We start from the raw sequence: 17,092 nt of genomic DNA, 5'->3' as shown, positions 1-17,092 counted from the left end.
AATTTGGGATCAGTTGGACATTCGTTTGCCTCACTTTTGTTTTGGGGAGTAAGGAAGTATATGCATGCTGCCCAGAGGAACTTGGCAAATTTAGAAAGAGAGAAAAAAAACATTTGCTTCTCCATTTTTAAGAAAAGGAAGTGGTAATGACATCACCCTCAGCTAAAATCTAGCCTGCTTACATCTCAGTTTATTAGGTAACAGAATGCCTTCTCTAGAGTTAAAAAATAATTAGGATGATTAAGTACATTTTTCTACTGAATCTTTATTACCTCATTTATTCATTCACCCAGCAACTATTTATTAAACACCTATATGTCCTAGGTGCTGGGGATATGAGAGTGAGTGGAGGGAGAGATAAAATCACTGTCCTCGAAATTTGGATTTGAGTCGAGGAGAGGAATAGAAATGAAACTGATACAAATAATCATAAAGCTACAGCTGTAGTAGGTGCTAAAAACAGAGAGGCATATGGTGCAAAGAAAACCTGTAATATGAGATTTATTCAGGGACGCCAAGGAAAGCTTGCCCATCAAGGAAGTTATAATTCACCCAAAGGAGACCAGGTTGTTGGCTGGGTGATGAGGAAGGGAAGGACAGAGGGAGGGACATGAGTGCTGGGGAAGGCTCTGCCCAGGAGGACTACAGAGGTCCAGTCCAGGAATTTGGAGGAAGCTCTCAGCAGGAGAGGAGGAGCAGCCCAGTGAAAGTTTAACAAGAGAGGAGCAGGCTTGGAGGCACTTTAGAGCATCTGCCTCTATCCTCTATCTCAATGGGAAGCCATTGAATGATTTGAATCAGAGGATTGGTATAATCAGGTTTGCATTTTGAAAAACTGACTTTACCTCTGGTTTGAAAAATTAAGTTAAAGTACCCAGAATGGTCCAGACTCCGGGTGCATGGTTGGGAGGCTCATGCTCAGAGGATGGCAGGGTGGCCAGTGGTAGAAGTGGGGAGAAGTAGATGTTGAGCTTGACTTTCCTCCATTGCGAGAGTGGGTCCAGTTTTGGCAAGGCTGTTGGTGGGGGAGAAGATGCCTGGTGCTCCTGACATCACAGCACTTCCCCCCACCCAAACACAAGAGCTGGGGAGTGGGCTGGTCCTGAAACATTCCGAGGCAGCTTCAGGGCTGGGTGGAATAATGGTGACGAGACTTACGGTTCCAGGATCAAGCAAGGAAACTCTTGAGATTGACCTGGAAGGTTCTGAGATTGGGTTTCTGGTCAGAGCTATTTGCCTTAACTCCCAGGCAGCCCAGCCACCAGCCTCTGCAAAGAATCTTTCTCTGGGATAAAGGAGTTCATTGTGTAACCTGCCGGAGGATCTGAGCAGAGGCCTAGACGGGATCTAAGTCCTCAAGAGCTGGAAGTAGGGTAAGCCTATAATTCATTATCCAATCAAGACACCCTGGAAAGAAAACTACTAATAATTAAGCTTGGAAACAGAGGTGCACCAGGGTTCTTTGGGCAAACCTGGCCACCCTAGCAAGAAGGGAGTTGAAAGTTTATCCTGTCCTGCCTCCATTTCCCCTTTTGCAGGCGAGGCTAAGTAGTCTCTTCACAGGCCGCACTGGCCCCCCAGCACTTAGCTGACTCCCAGGCCACTTTTAGTTTCACATTTTCTTCCACACTTGATACATCCTGAAGATATTTTCCACACTGTCTCTCTGAGATGGCCTGCCATTTGCACTTACTCTCTGAATCGCCCCCAGGCAGAGGCCGTTCAAAAGAGGTTGGCCCCACCCAAGAGCTCATCCCAAAGGCTGCATCCTAGATGCCCCCAGTCAGAACCTGGATTTTAGCAAGATTCTCAGTCTGTATGCACATGAAAGTGTGAGGAAAACTTCTGGACTGAGACCTACAGTATGAAAACCATTTTATAATGTGACGGTGTATGCATACCTAACTGAAACCAAAGTGTGATGAGGCAACACTAATTTATTTGAAAAAAAAAAAAAACGCTCACAACGCATTAGATTTCAGCATGGACTCGTGGGCGGCCACTTGCCGTTTGAAAACACAAACTCCAAAGCTCCTAGGAACAATCCAAGGCAGGCAGTGTAAGGGGAAGATGCTTCGTGGGGGTGCTTGGGAAGTGTGGACCCTGTGCACCGCCAGTACTTTCAGAGCCGCGTGCACTTCGTCACTCCGGAGGGCGGTGGGGGCAGCTGAGAGTTTGCCAAAGCCCTCGCGGGGGCCGGTCTCGGGGACATGATTGGCAGCTCCGAGGGAGCGAGGGTGGAAGCCGAGCAGAGGGAGAAGCTCTGGGGCGGCGAGAGGTCCTGCCCAGCTGTTGGCGAGGAGTTTCCTGTTTCCCCCGCAGCGCCGGGTGAAGTTGAGTGAGTCACTCGCGCGCCCGGACCGACGACACCCCGCGCGCGCACCCGCCGGGCAGGGGCCGGCCTCCCGCGAGTTCCCCTCGGCCGCCGGGGGCCTCCCCGCGCTCGCCGGCCTGCAGCCCCTCCGCGCGGGCCGCCGGCGCACATCTGGGCCGCGCATCTGCCCGGCCGCCGGCGCGGGGCCCGAGGGCGCGGGCGCAACAGGCAGGCCGGGAGACGCCGTCCCCGCGCGGGGCTCGGTCTATGACGAGCGGCAGGGGGCTGCCATGGGTCGGGGGCTGCTCAGGGGCCTGTGGCTGCTGCACATCGTCCTGTGGACGCGCATCGCCGGCACGATCCCGCCGCATGTTCCGAAGTCGGGTGAGTGGCCCCAGCCCGGGCTCCCCGCGCCGTCGTCGCGCTTGACAGGCGCCCCGGGACCCCGCGCGCGGGCGGAGCCGCGGAAGGCGCCTCTGGCGGCACCCGCGCGCCGTGCCCCCCGCGGTGGCAGGGGGGGCGAGTCTCCTTTCTCGGGGCAGGAGAGTTGGCGGAGACGGGGCGCGGGCACGCCTGGCCCCCTTTGTGCGGGCAGGCGGGCGGCGTGGCGGCTGCGTCCCGGCCGAGCCCCCACCCCCGGAAAGGGAAGTTTGAGAAGTTGGCCGGGTTATCTGGAGAAGTAGGGGCTCAGCGGCCTGGGGCCGCGGCCGCCACACCTGGGGCCCGGCGGCGCTGCGGGTCTGGCCAGGTCTCGCCCAGCCACCCCAAGACGCCAGCCACTCGGAGCTCAGCCCCGGGGAGGGCCAGGCGCCTCCGGTCGTGCCTGGGCCCGGAGGTGCTGTGTACAAGTTTCAGGGGAAGAAGCGATTCCCAAAGCCAAGTTAATCCTGCCCCACAGATGGCTTGGCGTGGACGGGGCAGGCGGCGGGGCTTGTCAGGTGGAAGGCGGGGACTGAGGGCGAGTGCCTACTGGTGCTAGGGGCTGAACGGGATGCCCCACAGGGCGACCGCCTTCTGGGAGCTGAAGGGGCTCCGCAGCTCTTGTTTGGTGGAAACGGAAGGGTTAAAGCAGCTGCAGCTCCAGATGCCCACCTGGCCTCTAACTCTAGAGGTTTTTGAAGGGGGGAAATGCAGGAATTGCATTCTTAAGGATTTATTATGGAAAGTCCCAAACCCTGAGAGCTCAAAGTTAGTATGTTTGCAGCTCTGATCCACGTAACTCCTATCTGCAGCTGTGGTCTGGGTAACGGAGTATTTGGTCCTTTCTGGGCCTCAGTGTCCTAATCTGTAAAATGTCATGGTTAGACTTGGATCATCTTACAGTCCCTTCCTCTTTAACACCTATGCCCCTCTCCCGATTTGGTGACCTGTGTGTATTTGGGATGAAATGTAAAGGATTTGTCAGGCCACATTGCCCTGAGGCACAGGTTTTATTTACCAGGGTCCCTAGGCAGACTTACCCTCTACATTTTGGCAAGAACAAATATGCACCAGGTTCTAAATAGTACATTTCAGAGTATTTGGAGTGCATTGGGAATCTTAAAGTTATGTTTTATATTGAAGGTGGCATGCAGGTAGGAGTTCATAAGGAAATGAGGAAGAAGCATTATTATAAACAAAAAATCCTAACACAAATCTGAGTTCTACAGTTTAATAAAATCCCAGTGTTTCATTCCTGGATGTTTTCCTGCATTGCAGTCTCAGAATGTTCAACTGTCTCTGATTATACCCCAGACCCTTTAAAACGAGTTCTGTTTTGCTAATAAATATTTTAAACAGCACCTTTAACTTTCTGTGTATATTAAAAATCATTAAAAGTTTTGTTTTAGATTACGAAAGAAGGAAATTAGTGTGCCTTGAGTTTGTTAGGTTTTGTTTACAAGGATAAGATTTATGATTTGCAAATTCCAGACTCAATAGTTCATGAGTCAGGTTCATTTCATCTATATACATACTTTTAAACAATTAGCTTGAAAGCTTAGTGGCTTTTTATTTGGGCTTTTAAACAGTTTTACAAAGCCCACAGATTTCATAATTTTATGGAATTAAGGTTTCAAAGGTTGAACTAAGCAATAATTTTGAATTTGTATTCATTTGAAATTAAATTTTCAGAGATATTTGGAGGTTGGAAGTAGCTATTAGGAAGATGAGAAATATAATTCCACTTGCATTTTAATTTTCCATGTAGATAACTGGTTTCAGGATTTTCCAACAAAATTAGTAAGCTAACAAAATATAAAGTAGTATTTTTCAAAATACCTTAATGCATGATGAAGTAAGAGGAAATGAGATTGCTTACAGTCTCCTTACTAGTTCACCTAAAAAAAAAAAAATCCAGCTTCTGTTTAGTAGATCAACAAGTGAGCAATGGATTTCAGTGTAAGAACAAACTTCAATAAGAAATACAATTTAGTTTTTTTAAATTACTGTTTTTGATTTAAAAGATTCACTCCTACTAAATACCCCAAATTAAGTAATTACTCTTGGGGAAAACTTTAAATGTTTGAAAACCCTTCCGATCTGAAAAACATGACTTTTACTTTTCAAATACCTAACAATTTCTTGTTGAGGACTCAACATCAGCAAAAATGTCATACGGATAAACTTCTTTCCTAAAAATCACATAAATGGTGTGCTAATTTTGTCAAGGTCAGAGACTAGAAATACTAGGCCCAGAATTTGATCTTTGGTCCATTTGCTTTTGTTCCCAAAAAGCTCATTTTCACCTCTAGCTCACCTCCTTTAGTAACATCTTATTTTTTACCAATGGTTTATACAAAATGCCCATTGCATTTTGGGTTCATTGTCTAGTTTTCAAGGTAGCAAGTACCCTGTGGTGATGAGGCCTTAGTATCGTTAGTGTAGCCGGTGTAGCAGCTCCACACTCTCCATTTCAGTTTACCAGTCCTCAGGTATCAACACACCTTTATCATCAGCGATTGTGTTTATTTCTTAACTCTGTTTTTCTGATCAAGATTGACACCTCATCGGTGCCACTGTAAAAAGTGGCCATTATCCCTTCTTACTTCTCAGCATATAGTGTCTCCTTGTACCAGGCAGGAGGCTCAGACCTGGAGACACCATCCTGTATGAATAAGACAGCCATGGTCTCTGCCCTCATTAAGTTTAGCCTGTGTTAAAGCAAAGAGGATACCCGGTAACCTTAGGTACCTTGGAAGCATTATCAAATACTGGTGGTCTATTTTCTAGACCCCTTTTTCAAAAGCCCCTTTTGTGGTTGAGTGCACTAGGAGGAGTTGCGTCTGGTATTTTCTTCTCATCCCTGCAAACATGTTTTTTCATTGATCTATTCTTTCTTATACCTGCCTGTTATAGCTACCTCCCCCGCCACCTCTCCCCCATTGGGCCACCTCAGTTCTCCATTCTCTAGCCAGCACAATGAACCCATCTGGTCTTTGCTGTGAGGACAGGCTTAAAGGTAGCAGGGGTAGGGTACAAGCTTGGGGTCAGGCCATCCTAGGTCATGGTCCCACCTCCCTTTCCTGGCTGTGCAGCCTGTGGCAGCTACTGCTCTACCTCTTCGTGTTCTCCTTTGTAAAAGGGGCTTCTGGAATTCTGGGAGGATTGAATTAAATAATGCTTTGAAGTGCTTCCCATAGGGCCTGCAATACAGTAAGTGCTCAATAAACAACTTCCATTGTTAGTATCAACTCCTTACTCAGGCCTAACGAGCCCTTGGTGACCTGGTTCCCATGTGATTCCATAGCTTCACACCTGCCAAGGCTCACACTTTCCCAGTCCATGCCTACCATCCTTGCACGCACGTATTTGAGCACTTCAGGCAACTAGGCCTTTGTTCAAGCTGTTCCCTGTCTGGAACTTCTGCTATCTGGATATTTTTCACTCATCTTTTAAGACTTAACTCAGGTGTCATCTTAAGGGGACCTGTTTTGAATGCCCCAAGTTGAGCTAAAAGTTCCCTCCTAGAGACAGGCCTCTCTGGGCTCCTAATGACAGTAAACCAAAATCAGATCTTTCTGTGACTTTCTTGCCTGTTGATCCTGACAAAGGCCAGGGTTGTGGCTTACTCACTTCTTCATCTCCAGGGTCTCCCACAGGGCTTGGCACATCATTTAGGCCCCCCAGGAAATGCTGAGCTGAGCCCCCACTGCTTCACCGTAACAACCAGGTAGTCACTGTTGATAGGGAGTTTGGGCTCAAAGGTACAAACCTTACTCTTAGTGAGAATAGCTTGGGCTCTGATCTAAATAGGCAGTTTGGCAGCTTTTATACTGTGTAATGGTTTTTTTCTTAATGCTGTTGAGATATGGAAAAAAGATACTTCACTTCTGTCAAACTTGATGGAAAGCTGCTAGAAGTTCTCCTTTAGCTACACATTTTGAACTGGTGTAGGGCATTCAAAGCCATTGCAAAACTCAAAAGTGTCACCAAAGAAATGTTCCAGTGAATATGAAATTCTGGTTATTTTTTTCTAGAAGGTTGTTGAAAGGAGACTTTCATTAAAAACGAAGTGCTGAGATCTGAATTTAGCCTTTAGGTTTCTTTTTTCATCAGGGTTTTATGTTTTGGTTTGTAAGCAGCGAAACAGAGTTGATCTAAGGGAAGTGTGGTCCTGTAGCCGCTGTTGTCTGCTGCAGAGCAGTGTGGGTATTATTTAGGTCTCATGCAAACCACCAAATCGGTTCAAAATAGGGTACAGAGAAAACCTAGTCCTTGGCGGTAGAACGGCATTATTTAGCCAGTTTCCACACAAAAGCATAACTCCATTGCCTCGTTAGCTTCTGCCCTCTGGGTCCTCAAGGACAGCTCAGCAGGTTTCCCTCCTGACTTTCAGTAGAAATGACCTAGCAGCCAGGCATTAAGAATGAGAATGCCCATGGCTCTTTTGTACTCCCTCTTCCCCTTGTAATATTTTGCTCCCCAAGGACTTGTTCATTCTGAATGAGGCAAGGTAATGAAGACTCGACCTCTTCGTGTAGCATGTCAGAAGGCTCTAGAATGCTGAGCAGATGAACTGGCCCATCTCTGGGGGAAGTGGGGAGGGGGAGCACTAATATTTGAAAATCTGCTCTCAGCCAGCCACTTGATATTACTTAGTCTAATTTAATCTTCAGAAGAAACCTGCAAGATAAATTGTATTATCTTTATAAATAGGAAAGATGGAGTCTGTCAAGGTCACTTGAGGTTTGCCTCTGTGTGTGAGTGTGTGTGTGTGTGTGTGTGTGTGTGTGCATGCACACACACGTCCTAAGGTTGCCCTGCTGGCGTTCTGCTGGGTGCATATTTTTCATAGTATGTGTGTGTTGAGATGCAAGTTTAGGAGGAGGGAAAGGGACACTATATTTGGGAAAGGGGAAACAACATCTACTTTCATCAGTTCAGCACTCCTGATTTCATGATTTGCTTGGCTGCATGATCTGATGATCTTTGCACTACAGAAAATCAAGGTAGCAAACTCTACTGTCCTAGTCTGATCAGTGTCCCTGGGACCCATTGCAGGTGGCCCATGGTTTGACCATTGATAGTGGTTGGACATACACTGTTTTCAAAAATGTGTATTGTTTGGAGTTCTGAGAGGATTAAATTAAATAATGGCACCCAGATTCCAAGCACAAAGGACCAGCATCTGTGTACAGACCTCAAACAACTGCTGGTGAGGGCGGAAAGAACAGTTTACCCCACGTAACAAAAGTGGTGATTTGAGTTCTGAGGTCCAATCAACTTGAAGACTTGTAGGTGATTAAGATTCTTCTCCCCACAGAAGGATCTGGCTTTTACTTGCCATGATCAGCTTTTTAGCTCTTGGCCCCAACATGGAGCAACTGCCTCTTTGGATATAGTCAACTTAAGATCTCCTGCGTAGGCTCTTAAGGGTTCCCTAGGATCTGCGTTTTGTCTACTGGGCTGAAGCTAAAGATCATTAGGATGGCTTTAGTATGGAGCCAGTGCCTGTGACTGGTGAGATTCTATCTGGGAGAGGCTATCTGCTGTCAAGACATGGGGCTCTTTCTTTTTTTCTATCTCTCTTTTCTGATAAGATATGTCCCCCTGATTTTTTTCTGCTCAACTCATATATCAGCAAAAGGGGCCTCTGCCCTGGGTTTCAGAGGGCACTGCTTTAATCTTCTCTGACCAGGCCCCTGTCCATAGGGTAAGGAGACCCTGGGCCTCTGAGTCCAAACTCCTCCCTCTTTTTAGACCATGTTTCAGAGAGCCAGGCACCCAAAATTCACTGTCCAGGTGGCCTTGGACCATCTTTTACAGTTGGCGTGGACCCTTGGGTCCATTTTCCCCAGGGTCTTCACAGCCACCGAGGGCTGCTAAGGGGCATCTGTGTATGTGTGTGGGGGTGTGTATGTTAAAACTGAGGCATCCATACACCTCTCACAGGTCCCTCCTGAAGGAGCATGGAGCAGGCAGTGGCTGGAGGAAGGCAGATCACTGTCTGGGCCCGAGATGATGTTTCCCCAGTACACCCAGTTCCAGGAAGACAGTTTGAGTAATTCAAGAGTCTTAAAGTTTGTACTTAGTCTTCCAAGACATTATGAAGATGTATTTGTCAGTCAGGGTAGAAGCAGAAAACCTCTTGCACTGAACAGTTCGTTGGCTAGATTGATAACTGAATATTCTGGTGTACGGAAGGTGGGCCTGCACCTGTCCTGCTCTCCTGGGCCTCCAGAGCCAGGGCTGGACTTGGCATCGGAAGCATTCCTTTGCAGGGGTATTGGGCCCAAAATTCATTTTTGTTGGTTATAGTATATTTTCCCTAGAGTAGAGAGATTGCTCATTAATGAAAAAAAACAAGGGTTTCTAGGTAGTCTTTGTGTTGCATTTCATTTGGGGAATTCAGTTTTTCATAGTCTGCATTTTCCTGTAGAAAATGTTCTCTATATTCATTTGACTGTCTATCCACTTATTTCACATACATCTTTTCTTTCTTTTTCTCCCCAGTGCCTTAGTTCCATTTCCTCTGTGTGGTGGGAACACTAGGGCATGGCAAAGCTTATCTGGATGTTTTCTTCTACTATTGTAAATATTTCATTTGAGTGATCCGTGGCCTTTGCAAGCCTCATTAAGGAAACAAGAATATTAGAACAATGCAAAGAAGTAAAAAGCCTTCTGACACTATAAAAGGTATAGAATTGTCAAACTAATGCATTTTAGAAGTACCAGGGGTTTGGCAGAACAAACATGAATGTCTTTGAAGAAAAATGTGGGGTCAGATGCCTATTCTCAGCATGTACCAAAGCAGCTCTGTATCTGCTAAAGTTTTAAGTCATCACAGAGAATTGACTGAATTTGGAGGAAACACACTCTGCCATTTTGTGGATGACTACTGGTCATCCAAGAGCCCTGCAGAATTTTTCTACATAGGGAACTGGAACAGGCCTCACACTCCCTGTGCGTGGTGGTCCTGTCTTGAGGAAGCTTTATTCACAAGCTTTCACGGACAGATTTCCCAGTAATCTATATTATTGGGAAATAATATCATATATTGGGATCTTGCTACAGTCTGGGTTATGCTGAGCACATCATCTGTGTTATTTAACCTTCAACTCTATGAGGTAGATTTTATAATGCTCATTATAAGTCCTTTGGAGATGAGGAAATTTAATGAAGGTCACCTGATTAGCACATGATTATGCTGAGGTTGGAAGCAAGATGGTCTGGTTTGGGGATCTAAACCCCAATTGTTATACTTTCCTGAAACTCAACTGTCTCCGTTGGCAAAAACACTTCTTCATTGTAGCCTGAGTGGTGGAAGGCTCCAGGGGTTAAGAGAAATGATAATATCCAACATTTTTTTAATGTTTTAGCATTTTTCACATATGATCCCATTTAATTTCTTTAGCTAAATAATGTTTACTCTATACACCAGGTAGTCAAATATCATGCCTGTCTTCTGATCTCAGTGGGAAAATGAAGTAAATAAATCAGGTGATGTAGTCTTGGCTGAATCACGAAATATTTATGCCAGCAAGAAATTTAGGTATTCTGAGTAAAACAGGCACTTTATTTGGAATGATTCTGGGAATGCAAGGTTGAAATATGTAGGGAACATATATGGCATGCCAAGGTGAATTTGCCATGAAGTGAGTGGAATTTAACCTTCAAGGTTTCTCCCTCATCTAGACCAATCTCCTGGCAATGTGGTTAGTGTCATCAAGTTAAAAAATATTTAAGACATTTTGCAACGCCCTAAATATCATAGCTCGCACAGAAAAGAAGCTTGATAGAGGTTTCCCCAAACTTAGAAGCAATCCAAAACATTTATATGACATTACTTAAGAGTTGTGAAGCTTTTGAAAGAAAGAAACTTTTCCAAGTTATTTAAAAATAAATTACAAGTCTTGATCAACAGTTCTATAGGAAAGATGGAGTTATTTTCCTATTCCCTCTATAGGGAATATTGCAAAATTTCGTTGGAAGAGGTGATCAGAGTATGCAACCAAAACAACAGCAAAAATATTTCAGGAATATATCAGGCAGTTTATCAATAAAAATTTGTGTGTTCTCCTAAATTTCATATTTGTAGTATTTGCAGCTTGTGAATTTGTAATTTCAACATGCCACTTCAAATTCTAAATATTCACTTTCATACCTAAATTTCTATTTTTGATTTTTGTACTTTTTTTTTGAGAAATTTTCTGAAGTTTTTAAGCTTCAGCCTCCATAAAACCCAGCTTTATGCCTAATGGTAGGATTTACTTGTTAACTTAGAAAATAAATAACAAATGCATCCCCTACCCCTTTCACCCCTCCCCACTCCCACACAGAGACTGAAGTCTGCATTGTTACCTGATCAATTTTTTTTTCCTAGGTTTAACTAACCATCATTTTCCTAATTTAGAGGCCTCATGCCAAGGAGGAAAGAAGTTGCAAATATGTAATTATCACAAAACTTTGATCTTGCATGAGAGGCAACCCCAATCTGACCCTTAGTTTGAGATAAAGACTCCGCCTAGGAGAGAGCTGGTGAAGACTTAAACCATGCAATGCTGGTGGTCAGAGCATCGGAGATGACCTGGCTGAGTCGTTTGGTCCCTCTGGACCTGGTTTTTCATCCGTGTTCAGTAACAAGAAGTGGAGTCAATGCAATTTTCAGCTTGATCTGTTCTTACATGTTGTATTCTGTAGGTTCATAGAGGAAATACTTGAAATTGACTTAGAAAACATAATCCCTGACTAATCAAAAGGGAAAACTCAGAAGTCATAACAGGTCAGAACTGACAAATACCACAAACAACACACTTGGAGTGTGTTGGAGAGGACTACCATTAAAAAAAGAAAAAGAAACCATAGTGATTTTGCAAATTTCCCAGTACAGGTGCCTGGGCATATATCCTGACGAATTAGCGTGCTTACTTCAGCTTGCACTTACTCCTTCTTACTGAAGAAAAGGCTTACTCGGTTTTGGTGCTAATACCGTTTCTCTTTGGTTAATTACAGTGTTCTCATTCTCTCCTCCTTCTGAACTGGGAAAAGTGTTTGTGAAGGTTTTTCCTAAGGTAGAGAACTAGGAAATGCTTTGCTGGGTCTAAGAAAAGAAAGCCCTAAAGGAGCTCGTGTGTTTTGGGGAAAAAAAAGGAAACTTGTCTGAATATAATTAATGTCTTCTGTTGCCTTTCGAAGATTTTTCCACCACTTTTCTTAAAATAGTCTCCAAAAAGACAGAATTTGCTACAGATTGGCAGTTTTCAGAGTGCTTTTTTGGGCTGAGGAGTAGCTGTGACTCTGTAATTGCATTGCTCTATTGTCTGCAGACACCAGTTAGCACCAAGGAGGAATCTTCTAACTATTGCTTTAACTGACTACCCTGTTACTACATATCATGCTTATGTTTTATCCTCTAAAATCCATAGTATTGGTCAAATAAAAAAAAAAAAAAAGACAAAATTTGTCCTCAAATATGTAAAAAGGAAAAAGGAAAAAAAAAAATCCATGGTAACATTTCACATTTCCCTTTCTGGAATCTCTCAGATTACATTGTTATGAAATAATTTTTAACAATCTCGATCCACTCGAGGAACTCTTACTTTTATTCTTGTACTTTGTATTATAATTAATCGTATACGTTTTATTGCCTCTCATCACCCATTTATTTATTCTAGGGAGCTGTGGGCCAGCCGGTCTTCTCCTTGGTCACTGGCTTCTGTTTTCCGTCACGTCCAGCCGGCCTGTCTCACTCTCCCGCCCCTCAGGAGCTTCGGTCCTTTTCTGACCACTCCTTTCATGAGTTATACATCGGGGCCCAGGTGTTGAGCTAAAGCATTCTGACCCCCGCAAAATGCTATTACATCATCCCCACATAGAAGCAACTATAGACACTGCAACACTTCGCCACACTCAGGGTGGTCCCACGACACCCAGCCGGAGCAGGGCTGAGAATTGATTGGAAATGCAGAATTCTGGGTGCCTGCCCAGACCCAGCAACGTGGGAATCTGCATTCCTCCAAGATCCCCAGGTGATTCACCAGGGCACTGAAGTTTGAGAAGCACTGCTCTAATGGCCTGAAACCATGGCCACAGAGCAGTCACGTGCTCTGCTGTGACTTCAGTGGATCAGATTAGACTTGTTTCTGTCACGGAGGAAGAGCAGGATTCACAGAAGAACAGCTCTTAGTATTCTGAGGATGTTTTGCCTCTTCTTAAGCTCCAAGGCTCATTTTAACTGTATGTAACTCTTGCACTAAGGCTAGCAGAAGAGAGCATGCACTGATGGCAAGTCAAGTATTGAATCAGTTTTAACCATTTTCCCCCACCCCAAAGCATCCCTTGTGGCTTTTCTCTTCAGTCAATGTCTCCTGACCCCCAACTGTAGATCCTGGGGATCCATTTCTGTGCTGAACTCACAGCATTCATCATGGTTATTCATTAGGGATTTAATCACGGACCACCTTAACATTTGTAGGCCTTAGTCAAGAGCTGTATTACCTCTTAGCATTTCTTAAAACATGTAACACTCCACTGTATATAAAATATGTACCCCACAAATTAGTGAGATAATGTCAGGTTTCTCAGGAAGTGGTTCTATTCTTCAACATTTTTAAAAAAACCTTCTTACGTCTTGAGAAACTTACTTGGTTGACCCTCAGTGAGGACTCACTAAATTTTTCTTGACTCTTTTAACTTTTATTTTAGAGTGCTCTGAGAGGCCCCTATTGGCTTTTCCATTGATTGGCTTCTGTATTTGACTCACTATAGGGCAATTTTTTGCACCTCAATTACTTTGTCTTCAAGAATTATGCATCCCTGTCAGTTACAGCAACCAGTTCTCACAACTACTTTCTAGTTTTTACAGATAATTTTATTTTTTGACAACTGTAAATGAAAAAAAAAAGAGAGTAATATTTCCATTTCAACCACTTATATTGCTTCCTGTTGTATTAAATCTCAACTTATTTATCAGAATAATTTTAATGTCTCAGTCAGACATTTGTTTACAACAGGAACCTACTTAACACGAAATGCATAATCATTTGGTTTCAGTTTTGCTCTTAAATTATGCTACCACTATGCAAGCCTGGACTCTTACTTTCTGTCGACCATAAAAACCTCATTATTCTGCCTTTGGACACCTCTCGCCCCTTACCTCTTCAATACGCATACATGGCCATCAGTTCAATCTCCCCATGCATCATTTTGAATAGGTGGAAAGCCTCCCATAGATCTTTTTCATGGACCCAAAGGAGTCTCATGGCTCTTGCATCCCCTTCGAGGTCAGGGACCGAGTCGGTATCCCTGGCCCCTAGGCACACAGATGAGACTGATTTGATGACCACATACATGTACGAAGTCAGCTGTCTCCTCGACCTCCCACTCTACCCTTGCTTATGCCTCAGGCCTTGGTTCCACTTCAAAAGGCTTCCTTACACATCCTCCCGCTTTCCGATTTTCTAAACTGTGACTGTTCTGCTCCCACGTTGCCCCTTTCCCTCCCCAAGCCCTCCCCAAGACCTGCACCCTTCTGAAAGAATGCCTTGCCTCCCGGGTCTTTGTCATCCCAGTCAGATTTCCCTGCTTTTCCTCTCTCACAGGCCTAGCTTCCTCTCAGGTGGCCTTGGTCACCAAGCTACGTGGGGCTGTGTATGTGTGTTTTAACTCCCTTACTGGAATGAGAAGTCTCTGAGGGAGAACCTTCTGTCTGATTCTCCCCTGGCACTTGGCACTGGCATGTGTCCTCGCTAAAAGATTGTCACATTTGGGATTTATTACTTTTAAAGGCCAGGGCAACTGCTTATACATCCAAGACAGGGGTGACAAGCTGTATGTACATGTGTCTTTTTTTTCCTTCCTAGACTGCTTACCTTTTCACTACCAGCTGTGTTGTCAATGGCTGCGTTATTTATAGTCACCTGCAGTATCGTTTTAGAGAACTGTGGGCTTTTGGGAAATTTCAAACCATCTGATTGCTCTTTGTTGCTCTGTACAGTGGAGGTTTCCTGTACCTTCAGCCTTTAGTTTCTGTGAATCTGGGGGAGCTACAGTCTGTGGGTGTCAGGAGCTGTTTTTCCATCCATCACAGGCCGCCTTTGATTCATTTATCTTCCTGTGCATATCTCTTTGTCAGGGGCCCAATGTGTTATGACGGGAGAGGCCAGAAAAAGTCATACAGTAAATCATACCATCTGACTGTGGGCAAATTTTTGCCACTCGTATCTTTCGTTTTTATGAATCAATCATAGGTTATCTTCCATTGTTGGGATGGTTGGGGATGGGGCCTTGGTGCAGGGGAGACCTGCCATGGGGGAAAGCATCCCAGATTGCAGAGGTGACTCCTGGGCGCTGGGTGACTCCTTTGGAAAGCCCTATTAAAACATCAGGAGGTTCATATGTGAAGGCTTTCTTCTGTAGGTGCTTAACAGGAACAAGTCTCTAAGGAAGATCTTGAAGATGGTGAGCCCCCTGCTCTACCAGAATCTCCATCAGCTTCCTGCAGAGCCACCCTGTGTAAGCCTACAACCTGGGCACCAGTGTCGGGCAGCCTGCCTCCTGTGTCCGCACAGCTTCCAGACATTCTTCCGCCTTCCTTCCAGCTGGATGGTCACCCAGGCAGCCCTTTCTCTAGGGAACTTTTAGAGCTCCTGCTGACTTCATAGCATTACTTTGACATGGACTACCAATGCCTGACCTGCTCTGTCTAGGGGAACAGGGAGATAAAGTAAGAATTCCATGTCTTAATATTCTATGGCACTTATTGGAAATAGTTGAAATGGCATACTTTTAATTTGCTGTACCATTGTTTAGCTTTCAAAACTGCTGAAAACATTTATCTTCCCAGAGTTTGATGATCATGTTGGTGAGGATGTTTGTAGCCATTGTATAACCACTTACATCTATTCAGCACCATGCAAAGCATTTTGTCAAACTCAGAGTGTTTCCTGTTACCAGATCATTAATGAGATGCTTTTGGTGTCTTTAGAGCACAGAAAGGAATCTGGTTTTGGAACAGGTCTGTGTTTACTTATTGAATAACTGTTGGAGCTACGATGAACTCTGCTCCAAGCTTTGCTACCCATCAAGGTATGGCTTCTTTTATAGAAAAGCAGTGGATGAAATGTTAGATGCCTCTGATATTCATGTTCTGTGGTCCAAACAGTTCTTCTCTTCATATCTTTATTCAGACATTCATCTTTAAGTTCTGGGAAAGGAAGCCCCAAACAATACTTGACCTCTGATACAATGTGCTGTTTTGATTATGATCAGTACTTTAGTACAATTTATTTTAAAGAGAGTCTCTGGAATGACCCCTGAAATTCCTGAGAAAGCCTGATTGATCCAGCATCATTTCTCTTAATCTAAGTCTTCCCATGTTACACAAGGTGACTATGGATGGAGGCTGACTTGGCTCTTGTGCTCGCCAAATTGAAGTGTCTTGAAGTTACAAGAAAATGAAGGGATCAGAGTAGATAATTGATGAGTGTGCTCATTGAAAGCAGCCACTTTATCAGCAGTGAACAGAGCTGAAGTGCAAGGCTCTGATTTTAGTGAACATTTCTGCCCACTACCCTCTCTGGGGCATATCTCTCAGGAACATAAAAAATGTCTCTTGTTGTTAAAATAGCTGTTAAGTAAATATTAAGAGCACATCAAACATCTTAAAAAGACTCATTTGCCTACTTGTCCAGGTGGATTAAAAACAGTTTTCTGTCCAGAAAAACAGAAAAGAGAAGTGATTTGAGTAACATCACTATCATTGAGACTTAAGAGGGAGAAAGATCACTGATGGGAAAAAAGTCGAGTCTAATAACTTTGAAGAAGACATATTGACCATGCCTGCTTATAATAACTTTTCAATAACCCCTTATGTTAACAGAGTGGTGGTTTTGTCCACCAGTCTTCCTGGAGGTCAAGCTGTATAATGAGTTCCTTTTCTTTTTCCCCTTTTCTTGCAGGGACAGTTTCTCTTTTAAATACCATGTGGTCTGTCTTCTCCAGGGTTATGTCACCACTGTCAGTCAACAAACAGCGCATTCCTGTAGCTTTGCTCTACCAAGAGTTTGGAAGTGCTTAGTATAGGCAGGAATATGGGCACCTTTACAAAGGAAGGGCACTTCTTCATTATATAGACCAAGAGGTCAAGTATTGTTTTGGGCTTCCTCTGCCAGAACTACTTAATGATGAAAGTGTGAATAAAGATATCAAGAAAAACAAAATCATTTTGACTTGCAGAACACAAGTACCACAGACATTTAATATTTAGTCCAATTACTTGTATGTGAAATAGTTACACGCCTACTTATAGACAATGACCTTTTCAAAGGGTATGGTACAGAATAACCCCGATTAGCAGAC

General features: G+C 44.3%; 1 protein-coding gene across 3 annotated transcripts in view; it reads left to right on the top strand.

Annotated features, from left to right (window-relative positions):
- The first annotated feature begins 1,971 nt into the window (after positions 1 to 1,971).
- Positions 1,972 to 17,092, top strand: part of TGFBR2 (transforming growth factor beta receptor 2) — an 82,718-nt gene continuing 67,597 nt past the window's right edge. Inside the window, exons 1-2 of one of the 3 annotated variants that reach the window (XM_036886136.2) lie at positions 2,345 to 2,698; positions 15,152 to 15,458. Coding sequence is in view for 1 of the 3 variants with exons in the window: in XM_036886133.2 (XP_036742028.1) it covers positions 2,605 to 2,698 (94 nt within the window). In the remaining 2 variants the exon portion in view is untranslated. The other 2 variants (XM_036886135.2, XM_036886133.2) reach the window with 2 other exon arrangements.

Source organism: Manis pentadactyla, chromosome 14 (genome assembly GCF_030020395.1).
Source record: "Manis pentadactyla isolate mManPen7 chromosome 14, mManPen7.hap1, whole genome shotgun sequence".
Taxonomy (NCBI): Eukaryota; Metazoa; Chordata; class Mammalia; order Pholidota; family Manidae; genus Manis; species Manis pentadactyla.
This window is presented reverse-complemented; position numbering and strand designations above follow the sequence as displayed.